A 23,917-nucleotide genomic window follows, 5' to 3' on the forward strand; every position below is an offset into this window, starting at 1 on the left:
GAATCCCTAAGAATGTGCCTTGTATAGGCCTATCGCGCTTTTGAACCTAGATGCGAAAATTTATTCCAAGATTTTGGCCAGCAGACTAGAAGATATTTTACCAAACCTGATCCATCCAGACCAGCCGGGTTTCATTTCAGAAGCGCCAAACCCATGATTATTTTCAAAGGGTCTTTCATTTAATCGATAAAGTACGGAAGAAACACGTCCCAGCGGCCTTACTTTCATTAGATGCAGAGAAGGCCTTCAACTGTGTTGATTGGCCCTTCTTACTGTGCACTCTACGCCGTTTTGGGTTTGGTGAGGTGTTCTTGGGCATGGTGCAGGCCAACTATCCCTCCCCTAAGTCCTGAGTTCCTGTCAACGGGGTGGCCTCTGATTTTTTTAACCTATCTCGCGGCACATGGCAGGGCTGTCCCTCTCACCTATGCTCTTCGCCCTCACCATTGAACAGCTGGCAGCGCATATTCGAGCCAAACCAGAAATTCATGGAGCATAAAATCTCACTTTTCGCGGACGATGTTCTGCTACCCATCACTGAGCCTCACTTATCCCTGCCGGCTGTACAGTCTGAATTAATGAATTTGAAACGGTAGCAGGCTTCAAAGTCAACCTCTCCATATCATTCCTACCCAACCTGCCAATGCCCCCAGAGATGCTGGCAGCTGTCAGGGAGGCTTACTGCTTCCGATGCATCCATAAAGAAATCACCTACCTAGGCATCACACTCACCACTAATCCAGTAGACCTCTATAAAGCCAACTCCTCCCCCCACTGCGGCAGCTTAAAGGCGATTTCAAAAAATGGGCCTCCACATATACATACTGAATAGGTCGTATAAACGTGGTCAAAATGAATGTGCTACCACACCTGCTTTACATGCTTCAGGGCCTTCCAATCAGGGTTGACAGTTCTCCGAACTGAAAGGGATGAGAACTAAATTTATATGGCAGGGGCGCAGGGCCTGTTTATCACAGCGACTACTGACCAAGCCGTGCCTATCTGGGGAGCTATCTCTCCCAGATTTTCCTTTGTACTACAGAGCTGCACAACTCCATGTTCTGGCTGAGTGGTCCCTTAAAGCCTCAGATAAACACTGGCTCCATATGGACCGGCAAGTTGCAGTATGAACCATATGGGACTTGCCATGGAAACCCAAACAAGATAGGCCAAAAAATGTATATCTTAGCATCCCCACAGCCACTGCTCTTAAAGCATGGGATATAGCCACTAAGACACTACCCTTGATGACCTTCACATCCCCTTACACCCCATTCACTTTAATCCCGCTTTCTCCCCGCAATGACAGAGGGTCCCTTTGACAGATGGAGGGAGTCTCATGCTGTCGGATCTCTTCTCTCTGCGCACCTTCACGGACTGTGCCGTTGCCTTCAAACTGCCACCCTCTGAAGAATTCCAGTATCTCCACTTAAAACATTGGGTACAGCAACCCCAGGTGCGAAGTACCGCCACCAGAGACCTGCTCCCAATAGAGAGATTCGTTCAAGCTGGTGGCACGACCAAGGGTTGCATTTCGTTTCTCTACGCTCTCCTGCTCTCAGAATGACCCCCTCAGGTCCCACAACACAGAAGGTTTTGGGAGGTTCTTCTGCCTTCCCCCATCACAGACAAACAATGGAGTTCACTCTATAAAGATATTGCAAAAATCAACCGGTCCATGTTTTTAAGGGAAGCCCATTACAAACTCATGTTCAACTGGTATCTACACCCACAGAAGCTACACTCCTCAGACAGATGTTGGCGGGGTGTGGCCTCTTAAGCGATGTTCGTCATATATGGTGGGACTGTCCCTGTATTTAACCCTCTGGAAGTAAATTCTCTCTCAGATCAAGCACAGTCTGGGTTACCCCATCCCAAACTGCCTGGAGCATGTTCTTTTGGGTGTGCGGGACCCCTGTCTGAAGCATCCAACCCAAGGGGACCGTTCCATCATGTGGGGGCAGGAGAAATGCCAGTGGCAGCAGCATGGAAGAAATCGGAGGCCCCCTCTCTCACCCAATGACATGCCCGATTGTGGCATGCCCTGGTCCTGCAATGCATAACGGATATCATAGTGGACTCCTGCAAAAGCTTTGATTATATATGGAGTCCTCTAGTGGGTTATCTGTCAGAAGGTTTGCCACTTTTTGCTTGTGGCCCTCATCTAAGGGCCCTTCAACTCTTTCAAACATAACTGGCTGATTTCAGAAGTGGCGTCATTGGGAGTCTTGGTGTTTGGGGCCCCCCAAACATGTGTTTTCTCCCCCGCTTTCCCTGGGCCAGAGACCTCAAGCCCTGCCGGCAGCTAGCATTGGTATATGTCCGCTCTTTGCGTTCCTCAATCACCTCATGGTCATGTACACTAGAGTCCACGGGATTGTTTGTTTAATTTGTTGTACATTTTGTTTATGTAGTTAGCGCTCACTCACAGCACATGGGCGCATCAAGGAATATGTAAATTGTACAATATATATATGGAGACAATGGGATGTTTGCGCCTGGAAACGCTAATAGTTATGCCAAAAACTTGTGGGAAAACTGTGATAGATAGATGCCTGATGATATTGGCACATGTCTGAGCTTGGTCGAGTCTCAACTGTTATAACTTGTTAAAACCAATTAAAAGATTTTGATTAAAAAAAATTAAAAAGTTTAAAACGTTTTAGGTGAAGATAGAGACAAAAAGCACAAAGCGCCACTTTCTGTCATCTGATTGCAGTAGATCGCTGGAAGTCACAAGTTCAAGATGACCACGATGGAGCGCAGGTCAGAAACAGGGCCAGGCTAGTCCTGCTGAAGAATTACCTTTTCAATTTGGGCTCGACGGGTGCTGTTCACATTGGCAGGGCCACAAGAAGGAGACTTGCAGCGTGAGGAGCAGGTTGAGTGCCACAAACTGTCGCACTACGAGCCAGCTGTTTCTGGCACTAAGTGCAGGCCTCATATTGCTGATCATTGGGGATGGTCGCTGTTGGTGCAAAGAGCAGGTTCCGCTGGAGCTTTCGATTGGTGATAGTCACAGACAGTTGTTTCTTGGTGCAAAGCGGCCTTTTTGCGGTCATGAGGAGGCCAAAACATCGCTAACATCAACTCTTTTTTCAGGATGAGTTCTCACTGATGCCAGCCAAGGGTCCACGAATTAGGCATATCTCTCGGGGATCAGGACTCACTACAGAAGAGGCCAGCAGCAGGATTCAGTCAGGTCCAATTGGTGCTAGTCAGCTTGGCAGTTGTAGGGAGGCCTCTGGAAGCGTGTTCTGTCCCTGTAGCTCACACAGGTCAGCCAACTGACCCTTGGAGTCAATATGGGTATCCTGGATTCAAGGCAAGCCGGTCCAATCCTTTCTTCAGTCAGCAGGCAGTCCGAATAAAGGTTCTGATGGTCCCATTTGTATACCTGGTGCCACCCTTTGTGTGGTGGAATTCCCTGGCCAACCCCCAAAATAGGTTCTGGTCAGTTCTTCCCCCTTCTCCTGGCTTCAAATTGCCTAGGGTGACAAAGGCAAGGGCAGGTCTGGTGTCAAGTTCCTTTAATATGTGCTGCAGGAAGCGCTCTTTGAAGTATAGTAAGGGCAGGAGACAGCTCCTCACAAGCCATCCTGTTAGGAAACCCATGTCCTCTCCCACCCAAGCTTCATTTATCTCACTGGCTAGATGTAACAGACAAACCACAACAGAAGAGTAATTCCCAATCATGTTACTCAGCACTCTGGCAACAAAGCACAGTTGACTAGGGCAGAAAAATACCAGCTTTCTAAAAGTGGCATTTTCAAAACTGTAACTTAAAATTCGACTTCACCATTAAAGAGGATTTTAAATTACAATTCATTTTAGTGTAAACATAATTGCTGTACCTGCTCCCAGTCAGAAGTTAGCACTTATTAAGTGTAATAAGGCAGCCCAGTTTTAGTCAAAGGGAGCGGTAGACATTTCAACTGTGAAAAGCGACTTTAGGACTTTTTCACTGTCAGGACATGTAAACCTTACACACACATGTCCTACTTTTTAAATATTAGGCTCCCTGCCCTATGAGTGAATAGGGAAAGCCTTAGGGGTTAAATATAAGGATTAAAAAAGAAGGTTTAGGCCTGGCAGAAGGTTTATTTTGCCAGATAGAAATGACAGTTTAAAACTGCACTACAGGCTGCAGTGGCATGCCTGAGATGGGTTTTTGCAGGCTATGGGTACATGTAGTACCAGCTATGAGAGACTTACAAGCAATTTAAATGCACCAATCAGGTGGAGGCTAATTTTAATATGTTTAAGGTAGACAGCACAAGCACTTTCAACACTGGTTAGCAAGGGTGGAGTGTGCAGAGTCGAGATGCCAATAAAACGATTTCAGCGAAGTAAGGCAGTGAAGGCAAAAAAGTTTGGGGGAATGTCACGCCAAGGAAGTCAGGTCTAACAATTAACCTTCCTGTGCTCAATATTTTTCTATCCAAGTATTCACTAAATAAAGTATGCGTGCATAACAGTTGTTTTTTATTTTTACTGTAGTTTTGAGTCTATAAGTGAAGAGATTTAAACTGGGTGAGGGCTACAACTGTGAGACTTACTGGTGCTGGTTACTACAAATGAACACCGTTGCTATAATCTGGGCTCTATATGCCATCTTGCAATATAGAGAAGCTTTGTTAACTTCTGACAACACGTTAGCCAGGAAAAGTATCAGCGCTGAGTGGTTGAGAGATCATTTTTATTCATATGCGAGTTAAAAATACTACCTCTTGTACTTCAAAGACCTTCTGGGACATTTCCAGGGTTCCAGAGAGTAAGGAACCCTCATATAGGGCAGCAGGAATTTAGTGACTTTTGAGGGAATCGAATATCCGAAAGATCTCCATATTTCCCTAAGGAGGTGATCTTACATCTGCTGAACACTGCTATTCACCACCTTCAATCATCTAGCATTGAAGTCAGGCCTCATAGGATAAAGGATATGGGCTTTAAAAATAGCCTGATAATTAGAATATGAGGTATAAGCAGAAAAACCTATTATTGCCAATCAACAAATTGCCTTTATGTTCAGCAATATTAACCTTAAGGGAGGGTTAATGACATGGGGAGCGATTAGTCCTGTGAAATAGCAGCCTGCGACCTGAGTTAGGGGTCACAAACAAAAGGTCAGGGCCTTGAATAATGATGTTGGGCAACTATTGTTACATTGCCACTGGCCTCCGAAGACACTTATGACATTAAGTACAGTATCATTGAGGCTCGTGGAGACCCCAGATCATGGTGCAAGTTCCTCTGCCATGTTCATCAGTATTAGATAATGTAAGATGAGCAGAATCCTGCAAAACTCACCTTTAAAAACCCGAGTGGCCCATCGCGCCTGCATCTCAGCAGTTGGCAAGATGGCTCCAAGTGGGCGTGTTAGGCCGATGAAAGCAAGGGTTGATTTTTCCAAGCTTGTTGCAAAGACGTTTTTATATAGAGAAAGCTTGATGACATCTTCTTGGAGGTCTGTCTCCTGCAGGTACCCATATGAGACAATATAACCGGTTGCAAAGATGACCATGTCAACCTCTTCTAATGTGCCGTCTTCAAAAGAGACTGAGGCTTCACCAAACTCGGTCACACAGGGTTTCACTCTCACTGCTCCTGAGAGAATAAGACTGGGTAGGAGGTCATTCACAATAGGCTCCCTCATCAAAGACCTAAGAAGGAATAACAAATAAGCACACTTTGAAAACATACTACTATTTCTTATGACTTCCTACATTACAGTTAAGGTTCTTTAAATAAACTATGTCTTTGTGATATTTTGAAAATATGAACAGATCTTTTTCTGGGACAACTAACAACCACATGAAAGGACATTTCCCTTTCATCAAACATGCGCAAGACTGCTAGTAGCCATTGCCCAAAGATCGGATATCATTGTCCCCCTCAACTGTTATCCCTGTAATGTTCCCTTGACCACTGAAGCCAGAAAGTTGGGCCACTCAGACTGCCAAGCGATACAAACTGGCTGCATGGCAACAGGAAAACAAAATGGAACAGGCTTTCGGAAATAAATTAATACAAAATGTAAACATTAAACAGTATTTTGTGAACAGAAGAGTAACAGGAGATCCTGCTCAACAACCTCTCTGGGAAAGGCTGGCCCAAAGAGGTAAAGAGGCAGAGGGTAACCAAATTCCTTTGACTATTTGTGAACCTTGAAAGGGCAGGGTAAATACCTGCCAAAGAAGCCCTCTGCTCCTGAACAAGGCCTCCTTTAGGGAGCTTCTGGGGTGGGAAAGAGTTCATTCCCTTGGGAAAATTGAGAACATTTTGAAGAAAATTGCACATTGCGCACTTGGCAGCAAACGTTCCACATACAATGCTTTAAGTTCAGAGTTTCTGAAGAGAGCATTAATAAAATATTTGAAATCCTACTCGGGCATCTGGCCAAGCCTTGCCCTCCCTAAAACACGTAGAAAACACTGTGGCAAAACATAGCATTATTCAGCACCATTTCCCTAAAATAGGCTACAGATCTTTAGGAATTACATTAAGTAAAAACATCTGTGTATGCAGTTTCAAACTGTGATTAATTTTTTTCAAAACGTATGTAGCATACTCCTTCACTGCTGTATTTCACGTTTTATAATTTTTCTACTGTGTCCCGTCAAAGTGGGTCTGTCTAATTTTAAAACCAATTATGCTATTTTGTTTTTTTCTGTATTTTGTTTATTGTTACTTTGTAATGATTTCTTGGTTATTGTGGCACTTGCACTTTATTTGTGTGTCTCCTTGCTGTGTATAGGATATTTGACAATGTGTGGAGTTGGACCTAGCCAGATATGCAGGGCTAGCCCCAAACTTTTTGCCTTCTTCCTGTATTTTTTCTGACCTGTTTTTGTTGGCTTTAGGACTCTGGGCATTTTACCACTGCTAACAATTCAATTGTCAGGACGAGAAGGAATCCTCCTCGGAGGTCCCAGTCCTATTGTTGTTTCAGACCACCATAATATGACTAGACGGAATGCAGAACTGCCAGTGTACCTAACAGGGAATCCCTAAATGACTGCATAATATGTAGTGGTAGGGCGTGTATGCTTTGTGTTGCGCAAACGCTTTAAACATTGCCTCGGGGATAAGCCTGACTGCTCTGGCCAAGCTACCAAGGGTGTGAAGCAGGGGTTATCTAAGTTGTGTAGCTCCCTTACCCTGACTAGAGGCAGTCCCGCCAAGCATATTGTAGCCTCAAGACCACCGACATCAGGCCCAAAGAGTCATAACCACATTGCAATGCACAGTTTCTACAAGTGGCATTTCTATAATAGTAATGAAAAATCCACCAACATCATTAAGCAGGATGTATCACCACTATTACAAATATGGCAATGCTACTCCCTTCAGATCAGACATTACCGGTTAAAGACATACAAGGGGATTCCCAAAGCCAAACTATGAGAGAAGCAGCACTCACTGTTGTTAAAAACAAAAGAGGTTGCTTGTCACTACCAGGACATGCGACACAAAGGCATATATCCTCCCTTTTACCTTTACAGCACCCTTCCCACGGGCTATCCATGGCCTACCTTAGGGGTGACATATATGTAGAATAAGGGGAGTTTCAGACTTAGCAAGTAACTTTAAATGCCAAGTCACTGTGGCAGTAGGCTGTGCATGCAGGCCCTGCTGAGGGAGGACTGAGACAGGTTTGAAAGGCTACTTCTGTGAGTGGCTCAAGCAGTGCTGCAGGCCCACTAGTAGCATTAAATTAAAAGGCCCTGGGTATATGAGATACCACTGTAAAAGGGACTTACAGGTAAATTAAATATGCCAAACAGGTGTAGACCAATCATACCATGTTTAAAGGATAGAGCACATGCACTCTAGCACTGACTAGCAGTGGTAAAGTGCCCAGAGTCCTAAAGCCAAGATAAACACCTCAGAAAAATACAGAAGGAAGGCAAAAAGTTTGGGGATAACCCTGCAAAAAGCGTCAGGTCCAACATGTGGGATGACTCAAATTTTGCCTTTTGTGATATTTTGATGCCCCTTTAATATTTTGAGTTATGTGTTACATTTGCACATTGTTAATCTACTAACTATTTAGTACTGAAATGTTTATAAAGTGCGCTTCCTTCTTGTGATGTACTATTATGGTTCTTTTGTTAACCGAAATAAAGTTTGGCTTGCTTGAACCTTGCCTTTTTGTTTATAATAGAGAATCTTCTTGGACAGGGCAACAAGAAAACATCCAATGTTGCACACGTCTCTCAATTGCAGGGCACAACAAAGGTAGATATTTTTACCAACTGTTGCAGTTCTTCTACCTCTCATTTTACAAAAAGCTGCTATGATCAAAAAGAAGAAATGTTATACAAACCTTGCATGCTTATGCCTAAGGGCAAAATTGAGACCATGGTGAATGGGTTACTCCTTCACAACGGTGACAGAGATCCCATCTGCTGAAATATAAATCTCATAGGATATGATGGGATTTATATTTCGGTGGACGGGAAATCCATCACCGTTGTTACAGAGTAACCCGTCCGCCAAGATCTAGATCAGGTCCCATGTTGGAAATGGCCCTTGCCCTTTTTGCAGGGTTATCCGCAAACTTTTTGCATCTTCCTTCTATTTTTCCTGACCTGTTTTTGTTGGCTATAGGACTCTTTACCACTGCTAATCAGTGCTAAATTTGCTCTCTGTGTAAATTATGATTATAATTAGTTATTCATGATTGGCATATTTGATTTACTAGGTAGTCCCTCGTAAAGGTCACTTAGGGTACCAGGGCCTGTAAATCAAATGCTGCTGGTGGGCTTGCAGCACTGGTTGTGCTACCCACTTGAGTAGCCCTATAAAGGTGTCTCAGACCTTCCACTGTAGTCTCTGCGAATGCAGTCTTAAACGTCCATGTTGACCTGGCAACTGCACCCACTTGCCAGGCCCTAACCTTCCCTTACATGTAAGGCACCGCTCAGGTAGGCCCAAGGTACCCCCGGGAGTATGGTGCACTGTATGTGAAAGATAGGACATGTACTGGCGTGTGTGACTTTCCTGATAGTGAAATACTGCCAATTTTGTTTTTCACTATTAAAAGGAAGTCTATCTGTTCCATAGGATAGCATGGGAGATACTTTGCAGTATCTTACAAGTATAACTTCCCATTGGGATAAGATAGAGGAATAAAGATAAGGCTCTCTGAACTCAGAATTTAATAACACACCTTACAGTAAAGATGGTTTTTAAACTGTATGTTTTGCCACTTTTTGAAAGTAGGCATTTTCCTGTCTAACCAGTCTCTGTGCCTCTGCCTTTTTGTGGATTGACTCTCTGTTTTGGGAATGACAGGGGCTGGGGATGTGCATTCACTGTAGACAGTCACTGGGGGGGGGGGGGGTTGAGGTGTGCCTGACCCTCCCTGGAGTACTTAGACCTGAGCTGAACAGACCTTGGCTGCATTTAGAGTAGTGGGTGGGGGGATGTTTCCCTTGCACCTGAATAGAGCCTGTCTCCCTTGAACAATGCTCTCTGCACCCCCTGTGGTCATACTGCACACATGAGGACATAACTAGTTTGGACTGGACTCAGAGACCCTGGCACAGAGAAGACAAAATGGGGTATAAGTGGTGGACCTTAAACCCCATAACTTTAGATCACTTCTGGACCCAAGAGGAACATTTGCCAAGTAGAAGAGCTAGAGAGCTGTGAGGAGGAGTATTGCCCCTTTGCTGTGTGCCATGTGGGGTTGGCCTGCAGTTGCAGCTTTTGCCATGGAAAGGACTAAGACTGAAACTTTGCTGAAAAGCCTGCTTGAGGAACAATCTCCAAAGGCTTGTTCGTGCTGGGCTCCTGTTCCGAAGTATGAGGGACATAAAGACTTCACCCCAGCTCCCTTGAACTCTACTGCTGAGAGTTCTGACCTGCCAGGAGGTACCTGTTCCAGTTATGGGCCTCTGGAGGTTGTCCCTGTTGTTGGCAGCTGGAAGAAACCTCAAAGAAGCAAGAATACCAATCTCCAATGCAGTCAGCTCTGCCGCCGTGATACTGCGAACTGCACTGACTCTTGGGGCACCCCTCGTGAAGTGCAAAACACACAGCCCAGCCTGCACTGCAGCTCTGACCCCTGCAGTTATCAGCGTTCCCGATGCCAGCGAATGCACCAACTCAATCACCGCCAGCACCTGCATCCAGTTATCGAGGCGCCGATAACCTCTGAGGGTGACTCCACAAACTCGTCGACTTTGCATCGCCTCACCGGAACTGACACCTCACCGCCGAAACAACAGACTTCCCCTGTCCTGAATTAGACCCGTTGCCTCCTCCCGGACACAACGCCTCACCTCCCCCATGGCAGCCAGGGAGCCAGCCTTGACATTGGCACAGACGCCTCACCTCCACGATGCTGTGCATCGTCATAGACTTCGTTTTCCAAGGTAGTTTGTTTGGGGGTCCATATGACTCCGTACCCGACGCCACGCACCTCACGGTCCGTGCCATACTTTGGATTTATTGCTGTCACGACATCGTAGTAGCTCCAGGTGGTGCTGTTTGTTGTTTACAGCTTTTATTTTTGCTATAATCGTTTTTAAGTCATATTTCAATACATATATGGTGGATTTTTGTAGTTTTTGGTTTTGCTGAGTTTAGATAAAGATACTTTATTTTTCTAAACTGATGTGGTGTCCATTTGAAGTGTTACACTGTGTTACTGTGTGTTCTGAGTACAAATACTTTACCCATTGCCTTTGGTGAAGCCTGTCTGTTTGTGCCAAGCTACCAAAGGGGTGAGTAGGGGTTATCTAAAGTGTGTATCCCCCTTACCCTGACTAGAAGCAGGGGTACCTATTAAGACAAAGGTGCATACCTCTGCCAATTAGAGACTCCCTGTTCTAACACCCTGTCAGCAGTTGTACAGGAACAAGAGTGAGCCAATGTGCCAAACAGGAAACTTGGGTATTATAATGCACAATAGTATAGTGGTTCACTATGAACTCATGTACATAAGTGTTTTCTGGTCAGATCAATAACTAGAGCCACATTCCATGTAATGAAAAAGTAAAGCACTGATACCAACTACTGAAAATTGTCAGCAGACAGTTTTAATTATATGTACACAATGATTACAAACCATTTTGGGACCCATTCACATGCTGCATTTTTAGTACACTTAGCTGCACTGTAGTAGTATTCCTAAACTACTACAAAATGCTATTCACAAACCTACAGGTGTAATTCACTGCCTCTGCCTCTCTTATCTTTTCTATGGGGAGATCCTCATACATGTAAGTATACTACTTATTCGTACATAAAGAAGGAACCGGGGGAATAGTTGAAAATGTGGCGTACTTCCTACAAAATAGGAGGGGTGTAGTGAGGATTAGGGAGGGGTTTATTGTGCGGCATGCATCCACCTACAAAAGAGTATGCATCCTGCTGTTCACAAACTGCTCTTCAAAAGTTACTGCAGCCAAAAAGGTTGCAAAAAAGAAAGGTAATGTACTCCATTTCAGAGCCGGAGTACTTCCAGCACATGGCGGCTCCTCCGCTAAGGCAGAGGAGCGTCACCCACTGCTTCAGCTGCAAGCAGAATACAAAAAATAAAATGATAATAACGTTCGTTATTATTATTCAGATTTTTGTATTCAGCTTGTAGCTGAAGCAGACTGCCAGGGTCAGGCTCCCCGCATCACAGGTGGAGGAGTGGTGGCAGCACCTAAAGTATGCATGGCGCTTTGTCTGGCCGTCTAGGGCTGGCAAAAGCGTCATGCGCACTCTGTATGTTCTCCACGCAGGTTGTATATAGCCTGGTTGGAATAAAGCCTGGGTGGAGAATATGCACAGCCTGCCAGCCCCTGTTTGAGTGCCGAAACACGGTGCTCAGACCAATCACAATGCTGCTAAGGCACAGGGAGAAATCCACTACTAGCTCTTAAGAATCTGCTGTAATTGCAAAATGAAGGATTATTTTTGTTTTTGAAGAAGTTTAAATATTTTGCCCCAATTTGCATCAAAGGGCTAGCCATATAGGCTGGTTTAACAAAACACACAAAAAAAATTATGTTCCCAAAAAGAAACACTTCTTAATCCCCAACCTAAGAAATCCACCGATGAACTAGCTTGTATCTCAAAAGTTTGCCCACACTACGACAAAGTGGACAAAATTAACATAAAGCATGGAAAGGTTTTGAAAGTGGGCAAAGTTGCATTCGGCCTACCACTGGCTTCCTTCAAAAAACTGATGAGCTCTATTAAGGATAAGGGCCTTGGGATGCATGTGTTCAAGCTCAGGAAGGACCTGGCTTGGCGGTTCAGGCTGGCCAGCTCCAATTGGAGCAGGGCCAAGACTGATGTGCATATGGCTGGGTCCATGTCAGGTGGCATGGTGTGCAAAATATTGAGGGATTTTTATGTGGTCTCATGTAATCACCAGTGACCGAGAATAATTCAAGTATTCCAGCCATCACTTTTCTGTACCCTTCAGTGTGACGCCCTAAGTGGGATGAGTTTGCCCAGACATGGAATCCCAGCACATTGTGGTACTGGAACCAAGCTATACCCAGCTGATGAGCAATAATAAGAGCAGAATTTGTCTTGCGTTGCTTGTCTTCCAGTTCAGGGAGGATCGGACCTGGCATTTCAGGCTGCATTGCTCCAATTGCAGCAGGGTCAAGAGTGATTTGTATGAGTCCAACCTGATGTGGCATGGTGGGCAAAATAAAAAACAATCAAGAAGTGGCACCAAGTAATTACCAGTGGCTGAATTCCATTCATCACTTTGTTATATACTTCACTCAAACATAGAGAGACCAATAGAGGCCATGCAATAGAGGCCATGTTGTATATGACCATAGATTTCCTGGCATGGACCCCTGTATAATTAAAATCTGGGGCCTTCCATTCACTAATGGCCAATACAAGTGCTGCAGTTGTGTCATGCATATTTGTGCCCTAAACACCAAATTATTTCAATCTAAGAATATAAATCATCAATTTCTCAAATTGTAATTCCAGGCATGTAATTTATTGCAGCAAATGCCCATGCACTCTACTCTGCCTTGTCCAGACATCAAAAAAGATCAAAGAATGTATTAGCCAACACAGGAGCAGGATCAAATACAATTGGTAGAGCATATTTTCCAACCTAATTATTAATGAAAATTATATGTTCTGACGTCATCAGACAGCCACCAAGAAAAAGAGTTATCAAGGAGACTCAATAAAAATGTCCAAATGTACATCTATGTCCCAAACACTGCTCAAACATCTTGGGGCTTTACCCTGCACTCCCCATTGCTTGGTACCAAAAGTCTGGTCTTCATGGGGTTCGAAGGAGTTGGAGATAGATGGCCTGACTACTGAGGGCCACAAGGCTGGGATAAGAGTACTGGGTATGTCTATTCAAGTCAATGTGATGGGCAAAGAGTACCTTTTTGTGGCACAGCATCTCAAACACTGAAAATACAGAAATCCCACCTACAGTTCATATCTGATGCTTTTCACAGTCACAATGAACTAACAGAATCTATGTGGACACTCCATGTCTTCAATCAGAGTTCTTTGGTATGCTTTTCAGATTCAAATACTTTATATTCACAAACTATCCTTTGGCATGAGTCTTCCTTAGAAAGCTGATCCTGTGATCAGTGGGCAACAATGCAGACTTTCAAAAGCTGGCAGCTTGTATCCAGGTTGTCATGCATTATGAGGCCCTTAGCTATCGCAGGTAAGTCAGCAGTGATGCTGGGCCTCCTGCAAGCCAGCTCGTTGTTCACACTTTGCAAAGAGGTGGACTGTGCAGTACCTCAACTAAGAACTCTTCCCTTCTTATGTTGGCATGTTCTCACTCATAACCGTATCGTTACATGGTTAGCTGAAGGTAAATCACACGACCTGGAACACCGACATCATCACAGGACGTGATACATCACACCCACAGACTCCAAAGGTGGGTCACTGCATGTTTTCTCTAAACTAGCCTCATTGAAACTGATGCTTGCAGCATGTTACTAAATTGACAAACAGCTAGCACACCTATTGCAAGCTAAAGACATTCGTACTGTTAACAGATCAGCGGGTCAGCTAACTGGGGCTGCCAACAGCAACTTGAGATAGGAATCAGTCATTCCTATCACTATGTGACTATCAAACGTTCCAGATTAGTAAAATCTCACGTGCGTCAAAATGCCATGTAGTGAGTGCACCTGTGCTCACAGGCCAAATTCTTTTAATTAGTAGTCAAATACTTTTTGCACGGTTCTGTCAAAATATACAATATAAAAGAAAAAACACTGTGAAATGGTTATAAAACAACAGGATGCAACAATTGCAAATCTAATAGATAGAATTCCTGTTTGTGGCAAGAGTGCATGTTAAGATTACTACCTGTCTTGAGGTTGCAATCCATAGTTTGCATGGTTGAACCACTGATTCATCTTCTTATTATTGATCGAGAGGGCCACAGCCACCGGGAGTTGATCCCTGACCCAGAACTGAAATCGAGTGGCAAACATCATGTCGATAGGGTTGCCCCCATTGGAAATTCGTGTTAGCACCCAAGAACCATGCCTGGTGCTTAGAAAAACCTGCAAGGCAAAAAGTGAGAGGGTTGTTAGCAGAAGTCAAGTCTTTTGAAGACTGTCGTGGATGGATATAACTTTTCTACTACATTCTTGAAGACTCTCTCATGAAACCCTACACACAATACAATAGTAGTGGAAATAATTCAAGCAATAAATCTGTGGGCAACAGACCGGATTTGATATTAAAGTTCCTAACCATTGAGGGCATGATTTAGAGTTTGGGGGATGGGTATTCTGTCACAAATGTGACGGATATTCTATCCAACATATTACACTTGCTTTAGGCGGACGGGATATCCGTCACAATAATTATAAGTTCATTAGGATATAATGAACTTCTAATAAAGTGGAGCTAATATCTGTCATATTTGTGATGGTGTACCAGCCCGCCAAACACTAAATCAGGCCAGAAGCACTTAATAGATTATTCCTCAGAATTTAGAATTCTGCATGCCCAATATATTGCTAATGTCTAGACCTGGGTAGAATGTATATTAAATTGGAGTACCCGGAGTAATTTTGGTAATTCTGATTTACTGTTTGACGCAGAATTAACAATAACAACACAATCGTGTTATTGTTAATTCTGCGTCAAATGCCCACTAGCATATTTAAAGAGTAATTTGGGGAGTAGGAATTCCTACAGTGAGAGCACATTTAGTAAGCATGAGCGGCTGTTCATGCTCGCAGCTCTTCTTCTGTTGCTAAGAGCGCTATTTCTTAGTGCAAAACGCATTCACACATCCATTTTGGAGGCAAGGGTGCATTTTGTGCTAAGAAATGAGTGCTAAATGAAGGGAATAAGATTGAGGTGGAAATCCTACCCCCAAGTGCACATTTAGCGAGCATGAGCCACTGCTCGATAATTGTTTTCTGTTGCATTTACTGCTTTTGCTTACTGTAAAATGCATCCTCACATCCATTTTGGATGCAAGGGGGCATTTTTTGCTCTAAGAAAATAGAGCTAAATGTAGAATTACTCTTGTCACGTAATTCTGCACAATCTTGTGGATATTTTGGGTAATTCCTGAGGATTACACTACAGGGAATTACGCGAGTTATACCCACCCCTACTAAAGTTCACGCTCAGTATTACAAAGTACTCTCAGGAATGGTGGGAATCAGAAACACCTTTTTGTTATTATTCTCATATCAGTCCACAACAAGAGTAATCAGAGACACCGTAAAGTTTAAAATATTTTTTTTATAAACTACGTGCCCTAAGATGCAGTACTTTGGCTAACATAAGCAGACAAATGATTAAAAATAAAACCATCAGCATTGTTACAATACCATAGAAAATGATGGCAGAAATCATATTACAAATGAATGCATGAATGAATGGAATACAACCACCCTCCCTTCGCTAGTGAGCTAGTATTATTAAACTAATAGAAGGTCTCTAGGCTTGAATGGGGAACCCCATACCGTAAATATCAGCTTAGGTGAATCACATCACAGGATCAGCTTTGCTCTGTGTCTGGAAAAAGTCTTCTCCAAAGTGTCTGTGTCATGCATGCAAACTGCAATATTAAAGGCGCTCGAGTTTCAGATATTTGCAGCTGTGTGTGTGTGTTATGGCTTGAGCGCGGGCCGATCAACCTGAATTCAAAAGCATACATTGTTTGTTGGCCCGGATTGCTTCTGCACACAACGTTCATACCAAGGTCGCGGTGCACGTCTATGGATGCGAACAACAGACCGTTCTCATGTGAAGAAAATGCAAGCAAGCAGTTTTCATATAATAACATTTATCTACAGTGCCGTGTGCAAAAGTAGCAAGATGGCGTTATAATTTCTAAGACGCTTATGCTAACATAGCAATGTGTGCACCTGTCGTTCCGCCTCCACTACACCCTCCCTTGATCGGACCACGAACAAATAGGGAAACAAAGTAGGAACGCCGAGTTCAAGCTCGACAGAGACAGAACCAAGTGCATGTATTGTTCAGCCATATAATTGGTAGTGAAAGTTCGAAACACCAGCGTGAAAAATGAAAGAGGAGAAAAAAAAAATATGTAACATCTCGCAAAGGCTCGACAGAGCCTGGATGTGGAGTCCCAAAAAAATAATGGAACAAACTCAAAAATTTGTAGTTTGACTAAAGGAAGGTGGACTACTTCCAAGTTAATCCATAAACGTGTAAGCACAATAAGTAGCAACAGCCTCCAAGAGGAAGTCATTATAATGATCTGTAAAAGATTCCGCCATCCAGTCTATCAAAGTAAATGAACATACATGTTTCTCGATAACTGGAACCTCTAGTACAATCAGAGGACAACTTGTGTGGTCTTCAAGATAACTTCTCGCCAAGAAGTCATACGCTGCCGTATAGATGTCCCAATTCCCTAGGACTCCATGTGCCGCTCCACAGGCCATAATCCCGATACCAGAACAGTCCTACTCATGAGCCACTAAGGGACTCATCAGTCGATCATAATCCGGGGCAGGAGACACCGAGTTCGACAGGCACAAATCCAGAGCCCATTCGAAAGGACAATCTAGGCAATGAAAAACAGGTTGCACGCAAGTAAAGTAGGAAAACCGGAAAGACAATCCATAGGATACGCTTAAAGTGGCTTGTGGTAATGTTCCATAATAATCAAGCATCCAGTTACGAAGTTGGAGCAGCCGGGGTAGGCTGTTGTGTGACACATATTGTGCAGCCATTGCGCAGCAAGCAGACCAACAGGAGCACACCAGTCGTGAGGGCGACTATCAGAGGGAGCCCGCCGAAGACGCTGGAAAAAATAGAATGAAAAAATGCCGGTATCACACCAAAGATTGTTTGGAAGGAGGTCACGAGGCCGGAGCCCACAACTTTGAAAAAATGTGCCAAGCCAGTTGTTGACGAGACATTGAATATAGTATGAATCAGAGCGCCGAAATAAAGGGGGAGATCAGTATTTAAAAGCGCATGCACCTCTGTGCGGGTGTTAGCTACGTGAAGGACGAATGTTTCACTGGAGGAAGTCAATGCGACTTCTTTTTGAGACAATTCTGCTCATCTTGTTGAACTCTGCTTTCAAGGTTGGGATGGAAGGCCAGATGGATACACCTAGTCTCCCATGCGTGGGCGGGAAAAGGACATTTTTACAGCAGACTACTCGTCGTGAGACAGTTACAATGTAGGGAATTCCCACTAGCATACCGCAGCAAGCCTCATTATTCAAAAGCAAATAACTACCGTTAGCTAATAATGTAATAGTAGACCTAATCGCTGGCACAGGATTTCCCTTTAGAATGCACGCCAAATTCGGTGCCTGAACGTTGCATGCGCCATGCAATTGGATGTGCCTACAGACTACTGAGTGATCAGGTGTGGAAGTGCACTCCTCTCCTTTCAAATAAACTTCTTTACCCTCTCTCATGCATCTGTATGTAAATGGGAGTGACCAAACTTCATGCAAGAAAGCATGGGAGTGACCAAACTTCATGCAAGAAAGCAGTACCCAATGGTTCATATCTGCCTAGTGCATAATGTTTCATACATGAACTGAACTTTAACAATAGAAACGGCAAGGTGATTAAACCATGGATAAGCCACACTGCTGAGTTCAATTCGGCCACAGAGAAAGGTAAAGGTTCCAACTTTTCAATATGCAGTAATGAGTAGGTTGCATCTTTCATGGACATGAACTGTTGTTTTGCAGTCAGATTAAACGGCAGGAATAAAGATGGTGTATTCATGTAGTCCCAGGGAACTTTCCCAGCTTTCAATGTTTGCAATGTCCATGCAAACTGCATTATAGAACGCAATTGATTTTGACGATGATATAAAACAGACCTATCATCTTGCACAATATCCACAACAGATGAAACAATATTATCTTATGTGTAAATTCTGGAAGAAAGGGTGTTAATGCCATTATCGATGACAGCTAGTGCTTTTTCCAAATTTGCTTGATCAATAGCTCTTAATCTGGAAGCAGCTTCAATTTGAGATAAATTCCAAACTTCGTTATAAATAGCATACACCCATCTTTTGGACCTGCCACCCACAGGACTCTTAACAAAATCATTCAAATCTACTTTGTCATGTAATTTTGTTCTGACATAACTTCCCAACAGAATAGGTAGTAACCGAATGGGAAGATTCAAATCGGGGGTCCACTCTAACCTGTGTATATCCAGGGTAGAGACCCAGAAAACGACGTTGACAGGAATCCGAGCTCTTCTGCCATATCAACCATCCTTTAGGATCTAATTCGGAAATGTTGAAGGATGTATTAGTAATATATGACTGCAACGTATCAAGGGACAGATCTGTGTGGTTATTCCATTTTGGATAAGCACCCAGATCAGGAATAGAGGGGGAATTAATCTTTTTAGAAGTAGCCAATCCAAAGCAGGTGGTTTGAAAAATGGTAGAATTAAAAAATAACAAGTGGTTTGGGATAAGGCAAGCATGATGCAGAGCCTCTGTTCCTTGTACCTGCCATGTTTTAGAACCCCAAACTGATTTAAGATCAATGGTATCTTTCCACAGCTCATAGCCTCCAATAGCCAATTCATCCATAAAGGATTTGGAATACAATAATTTAGTGTGGGTCAGTCTAACTTTGGAAGCTGACTAAGCCGCCACTTTAAAATAAAAGGCTTCAGGTTCAGAAACGCTGAAATCAGTAAAATATGTAAATTTGTTCACTAGAGTTTTGGAGCTGCCTTCAATGGGTGCTGGACAATGTTCCCATTGTGTATAATTAACAACATTTCTAAATGTATTTGCTTTATGTAGGAAATGATTGCCATAGTGTTGATAGCAAAACAACTCCCCATAATTAGCTGAGTCTAAATACAAATCTTCAGCATCGAAAGCAGCATAATATTTCAAATCAGAAAAGTGTGCCTCTATGGCCTGGACGTCACAATCATCGGAGCGGATGTTTTGTTTCACAACATCCCCCATAGAAACACGAAGTACATTGGGGACATTAATCACCTCTGTGGGACCATGAATTTGAAATTTAACAGCACCCCACCCAATCCCATCCAACACAGGCCAGGCAGTAATATTCACAAAAGTCTGTTCCTTTTTCATGATGTGCGATGAGTAGTGGGGGGGGGCCAAAGTTCCATCAATTAATCTAATTGCCGATCGTTCGGTGAGATAGTGTCCATTCACAAGATGAAAAAATACCACCACAAACCCAATTGACATAAACAAAAAAATACTTATGAGTAACAGCCATATGTAAGTCCAGGGGGAATCAAAATATTTCTTTTAAACCAAGTTGCAAAAATAGAAACTTTCGATGGGGGATCGGAAGGCAAAGAGTTAGTGTCAAATGAAAAACGTGACTGGTCAACTGCAGTTGATTCTAAACCAGGCAATGACACATCTGTGGGATAAGTGTAATCAGTATCTTCAGATGGACCACCAGCCGGTGGTGGCAACAAAGGATTAGTAACTGTATGCATCTCGATGGCAACGTCAGGCCTGGTGGTAGATGACGGAGCCAAAACAGTATTTCTCAGCATCGCTGGACAAGAGACCGCTGGAGTCATACTAAGAATAATCGGCCACTCGCTGTAGTTTGACATTGTCAATGGAGATGTACCCGTTATCCTTGCGACCAGGAAGTGGAGGTAAAATGACTGTTCATGTACCCTGCACGCCAAGCACTGGTACTGGAGCACGATAAGCTTGCAACTCTCAGCCCACTTCACCCTTGGCGGCTCTTTAATTTACCGACCCCCTGGCTCAGCTGCGAACTTCTTAGCTCTTTGCAGTGAGGCGTTAGCTGAGCGTGCTTTGAGATTTTCGAAATACATTTTTCTTGGGGATGTCAATATCCACCTCGATTGCAGTAAAGAGGTGGATTCAGCTGCTTTTCTTGATTCTTTACATCTCGCTAACTTATCCCAAATGGTCGTATTCCCTACTCACCAGGGCGGTCACACACTTGATATGATCTGTACTAACTTCCCTATTTCTGTTCTTAAGCCGCATCCTGTGTCATGGTCAGATCATTTTCCCATCTTTTTCACCTGGGCACTACATGAAGCTGGGAGACTAACCAGCTGTTACCGGCCGCCTCTTTCATTGAAGATGGCTTCCACCCAGCTTAGCCTCACGCTTGCTGCGTCTCGACCCACTTTCGGCTCAGCTCTAGAGGCCAATCTCATTCAATTCAATGAGTGGATCACAGGTGCTGTTACCTCAGTCTCGGCGGCTGGCCAACCCAGGCTGAGAAGAGAGTCCCCCTCTAAGCCTTGGTTCACCCCTTTGTTACGGAGTCTTAAACACAACTGCAAAGTTGCAGAAAGGACCTGGCGTGCCCGTGGCTATCTGCTCCACGACAAATTGCTTCTCAGATCTGAGCAAAAACATTATTACAGAGCAATTGGGGAGGCCAAGGGCTTGTACTTTGCTACGCGCATTGAACGAGCCAATAACAACGCCAAGGAGATTTTCGCCATAGTGCAGTCCTTCCTTGCCCCGAGTGCACAGGTAGCTGTAGCTCCAACAACGGACACCTGGTGTAACACCCTGGCTTCCTTCTTCAAGGATAAGATCATTAGTATCCAGGAGACATTTCGGCCTCTGATGAAGTCGCCCAGCACTGAGCTGGTTTCCACCTTGCCTAAGATCTCTCCACTTTCCCGCCTTTCTGATTTTTGTCCCATTGAGTTAGTTGACTCTCTTAAAATCCTTAAAGCCCTCAAGTCTGGCTCTCCGCACGATCCTTGTGCCGCCCGATTACTTTCCGACCTGGCAGATACCATCAGCCCCGAGGTCAACCATTTGGTCAACCAATCACTTAGGGAAGCTTCTGTTCCCTTGGCTTGGAAACATGCTCTAATTCTGCCACTTCTTAAAAAACCCTCCCTTGACCCTCTGCTCCCAGAGAACTATCGGCCTATTTCACTCTTGCCTAGTTTGGCCAAAGTGTGTGAGAAGGCAGTCACATTTCAACTGACCAACCATGTTGAGGCGGCTGGCGTGCTTCATTCGGCGCAGTCTGGATTCCGGGCCTCCTACAGCACCGAATCCGCTCTGCTGGAGGTCTCGGAGTCGATTCGTGAGTGTCTGGACGCCGGCGGGAGAGCAGCACTTATACTGCTGGATCTCTCTGCGGCGTTCGACACGGTGCCCCACGCCAAGCTCCTCGACCGCCTCCTGGACATTGGAGTGTCTGGGAATGCGTTGCTCTGGATCAGGTCTTTCCTGGAGGGCAGGCTTCAGCAGGTCTGGCTCCCTCCGTGCACTTCGGTTCCCCTGAATGTCAACACGGGGGTCCCTCAGGGGTCGTCACTTAGCCCTCTGCTTTTTAATATCTATGTGACTCCACTGGTTTTTCTGGCGGAGTCTCTGGGGGCTAAAGTGATGGCCTACGCTGACGATACCCAGCTGCTGTTTACCTGGAGCAAAGCAGATAACTCGGTGGTTAAACCTCACCAGTGTCTGTCCTCGGTATTTCAGTGGCTGGCTAATGCACAGCTAAAATGCAACGAGGCTAAGTCAGAAGTCCTGCTGTTCGGCTCCTTCCCCCCTGACTTTAGAACTAGACTTTGGCCCGTGGGCTTTCCATGCCCCCCAGCGATCATTGGAGCCGTTAAAAACCTCGGCGTTTGGTTTGATGACAACCTGAACTTCGCCTCACATATAAAAAAACTTACCGGAACATGTTTTGGGCTTCTGCGGAGCCTTAGGAAGTTTCTTCCCTTGCTTCCTGACAGGGCTAGAGAAACGGTGGTGCGTGCTTTGCTCTTATCCCGTTTAGATTATGCCAATGCCCTTCTGGTAGGAAGCCCTGGTTACCTTGTATCGAAACTACAGGTGGTCCAGAATTCTGCAGCCAGACTTCTGGGCGAACTCTCCTCACGGCAAAGTGCCCGGGACCAACTGCGGGCACTCCACTGGCTTCCCGTTCAGTCTCGCCTTAACTTCAAAATGCTGTCTATTGTACAAAAAGCCCTCTATGGTTTCGGCCCCAAGTATCTTCAGGCCAGATTCTCCTTTTACATTCCTAGGAGACAGTTGAGGTCTGCTTCTTTGCTGCTTATGCAGACCCCTAAATTTGAGCGGGCCCGCTTGGGGGGCAACTCCTTCGCCCGTAGAGCTTGCCTGGCCTGGAACGCTCTTCCCCTGTCTTTGAGGGCCATTCTTGATCCTCTCTTGTTCAGGAAATCCCTGAAGACCTTGCTGTTTTGATGAATGTCCTGGGATGGTTGCCTTTTCTGCTGTCAGCGCCGGGACACTCCTGAGTATCTGTGCGCTCAATAAATTCAAATAACATAACATAACATAAGAGGGGCCGAACTCCTTCTTGTTCTCCACCTTCTCACGGACCAGGTCACCAACTCGAGGTAGCCAGCCGACTACCGGAATCGAAAGCTCAGCATCAATTGTGGAGGGCAAGTGTTCCTTTGCAAGACTGTCTCTGGTCTCTTGTAGATTCTGTAATACAGCACAGTGATTATCTACGTCAAAGGGTGCGGCCAACGCCGCCATGTCTAGACCATCAAGGTCCGGAACAAACATCTTTATGCCAAAGAGCATTTCGTATGGGGTCCACCCACCCAGAGACCTTCTAGGGAGATTATTAAGTGCACGTTGAACGTCATACAGATGGGCTAACCAGTTCCTGCCAGTGCCTAAAACCTTAGCTGTCAAGGACTGCTTTAAGTCACGGTTCATTCGTTCCACAACACTATTGCCCTCAGGCCGGTATAAAGACGAAAATTTGACTTGGACCCCCAAAGATCTCATGGATTCTTTGTACGCCTTAGAGGCGAACGCAGGACCTTGGTCAGAATGAAGGGTACCACATGCGAAAATTCCCACAAAGACACGCAAATCACTGATGACAGTTCAAGCATCAGCACTCCTTTGCGGCCATACCCAAAGAAAACGTGTGCACGAATCCACTGCAACTAAGATGTACTTATACGCAGTATCAGAGGAGAAAGGACCGCAGTGATCTAAATAAACACACCCCAGTGGTTTATTAGATATGTACAACTGTGTTTGTGGTGGGCGCGCAGCAGTCGAAGGCTTAATCTGCTGGCAGATGTCACAATTATGAACATAAGCACGAGTCTGTTTGTACAATCCGCGCCACCAGTAACGTTGTTGTAACAGAGTAACAGTCGCTGAAACGTTGGCGTGGGCCGAAGCCATGCCTTCGTGAGCCGCTGTTTTCAAAGACAGTCTGCAGTCCACGTTGGGAATCAATCTGTCACCGACGTCGTTAATTATCACATAAGGAACTTTATCAGGACTTAAATGATAAGAGTGCTTAGAAGGGAAACCTCTAGGGTAATTACTTCCCTTCTCTGTTGCAGCAATAGCTGCCAAGATTTCATCATCAATCCTACTTTTGGATCTTGTAACTGCTGCTACTAGATATGTTGCCACTGCTGTTTTCGCCGCCTTGTCA

General features: G+C 44.6%; 1 protein-coding gene across 6 annotated transcripts in view; it reads right to left on the bottom strand.

The window, feature by feature from the left end:
• LOC146833815 (dimethylaniline monooxygenase [N-oxide-forming] 2-like) overlaps positions 1-23,917 on the bottom strand; it is a 540,028-nt gene that overhangs the window by 70,210 nt on the left and 445,901 nt on the right. For all 6 annotated transcript variants that reach the window (XM_085601702.1, XM_085601705.1, XM_085601701.1 and 3 more), the window contains 2 exons: positions 14,335-14,534; positions 5,311-5,663 (listed from right to left, as the gene is read on the bottom strand). In XM_085601702.1, the coding sequence (XP_085457828.1) occupies positions 5,311-5,663; positions 14,335-14,534 (553 nt within the window). The remainder of the gene's footprint in view (positions 1-5,310; positions 5,664-14,334; positions 14,535-23,917) is intronic.

Source organism: Triturus cristatus, chromosome 4_2 (assembly GCF_964204655.1).
Source record: "Triturus cristatus chromosome 4_2, aTriCri1.1, whole genome shotgun sequence".
Classification (NCBI taxonomy): Eukaryota; Metazoa; Chordata; class Amphibia; order Caudata; family Salamandridae; genus Triturus; species Triturus cristatus.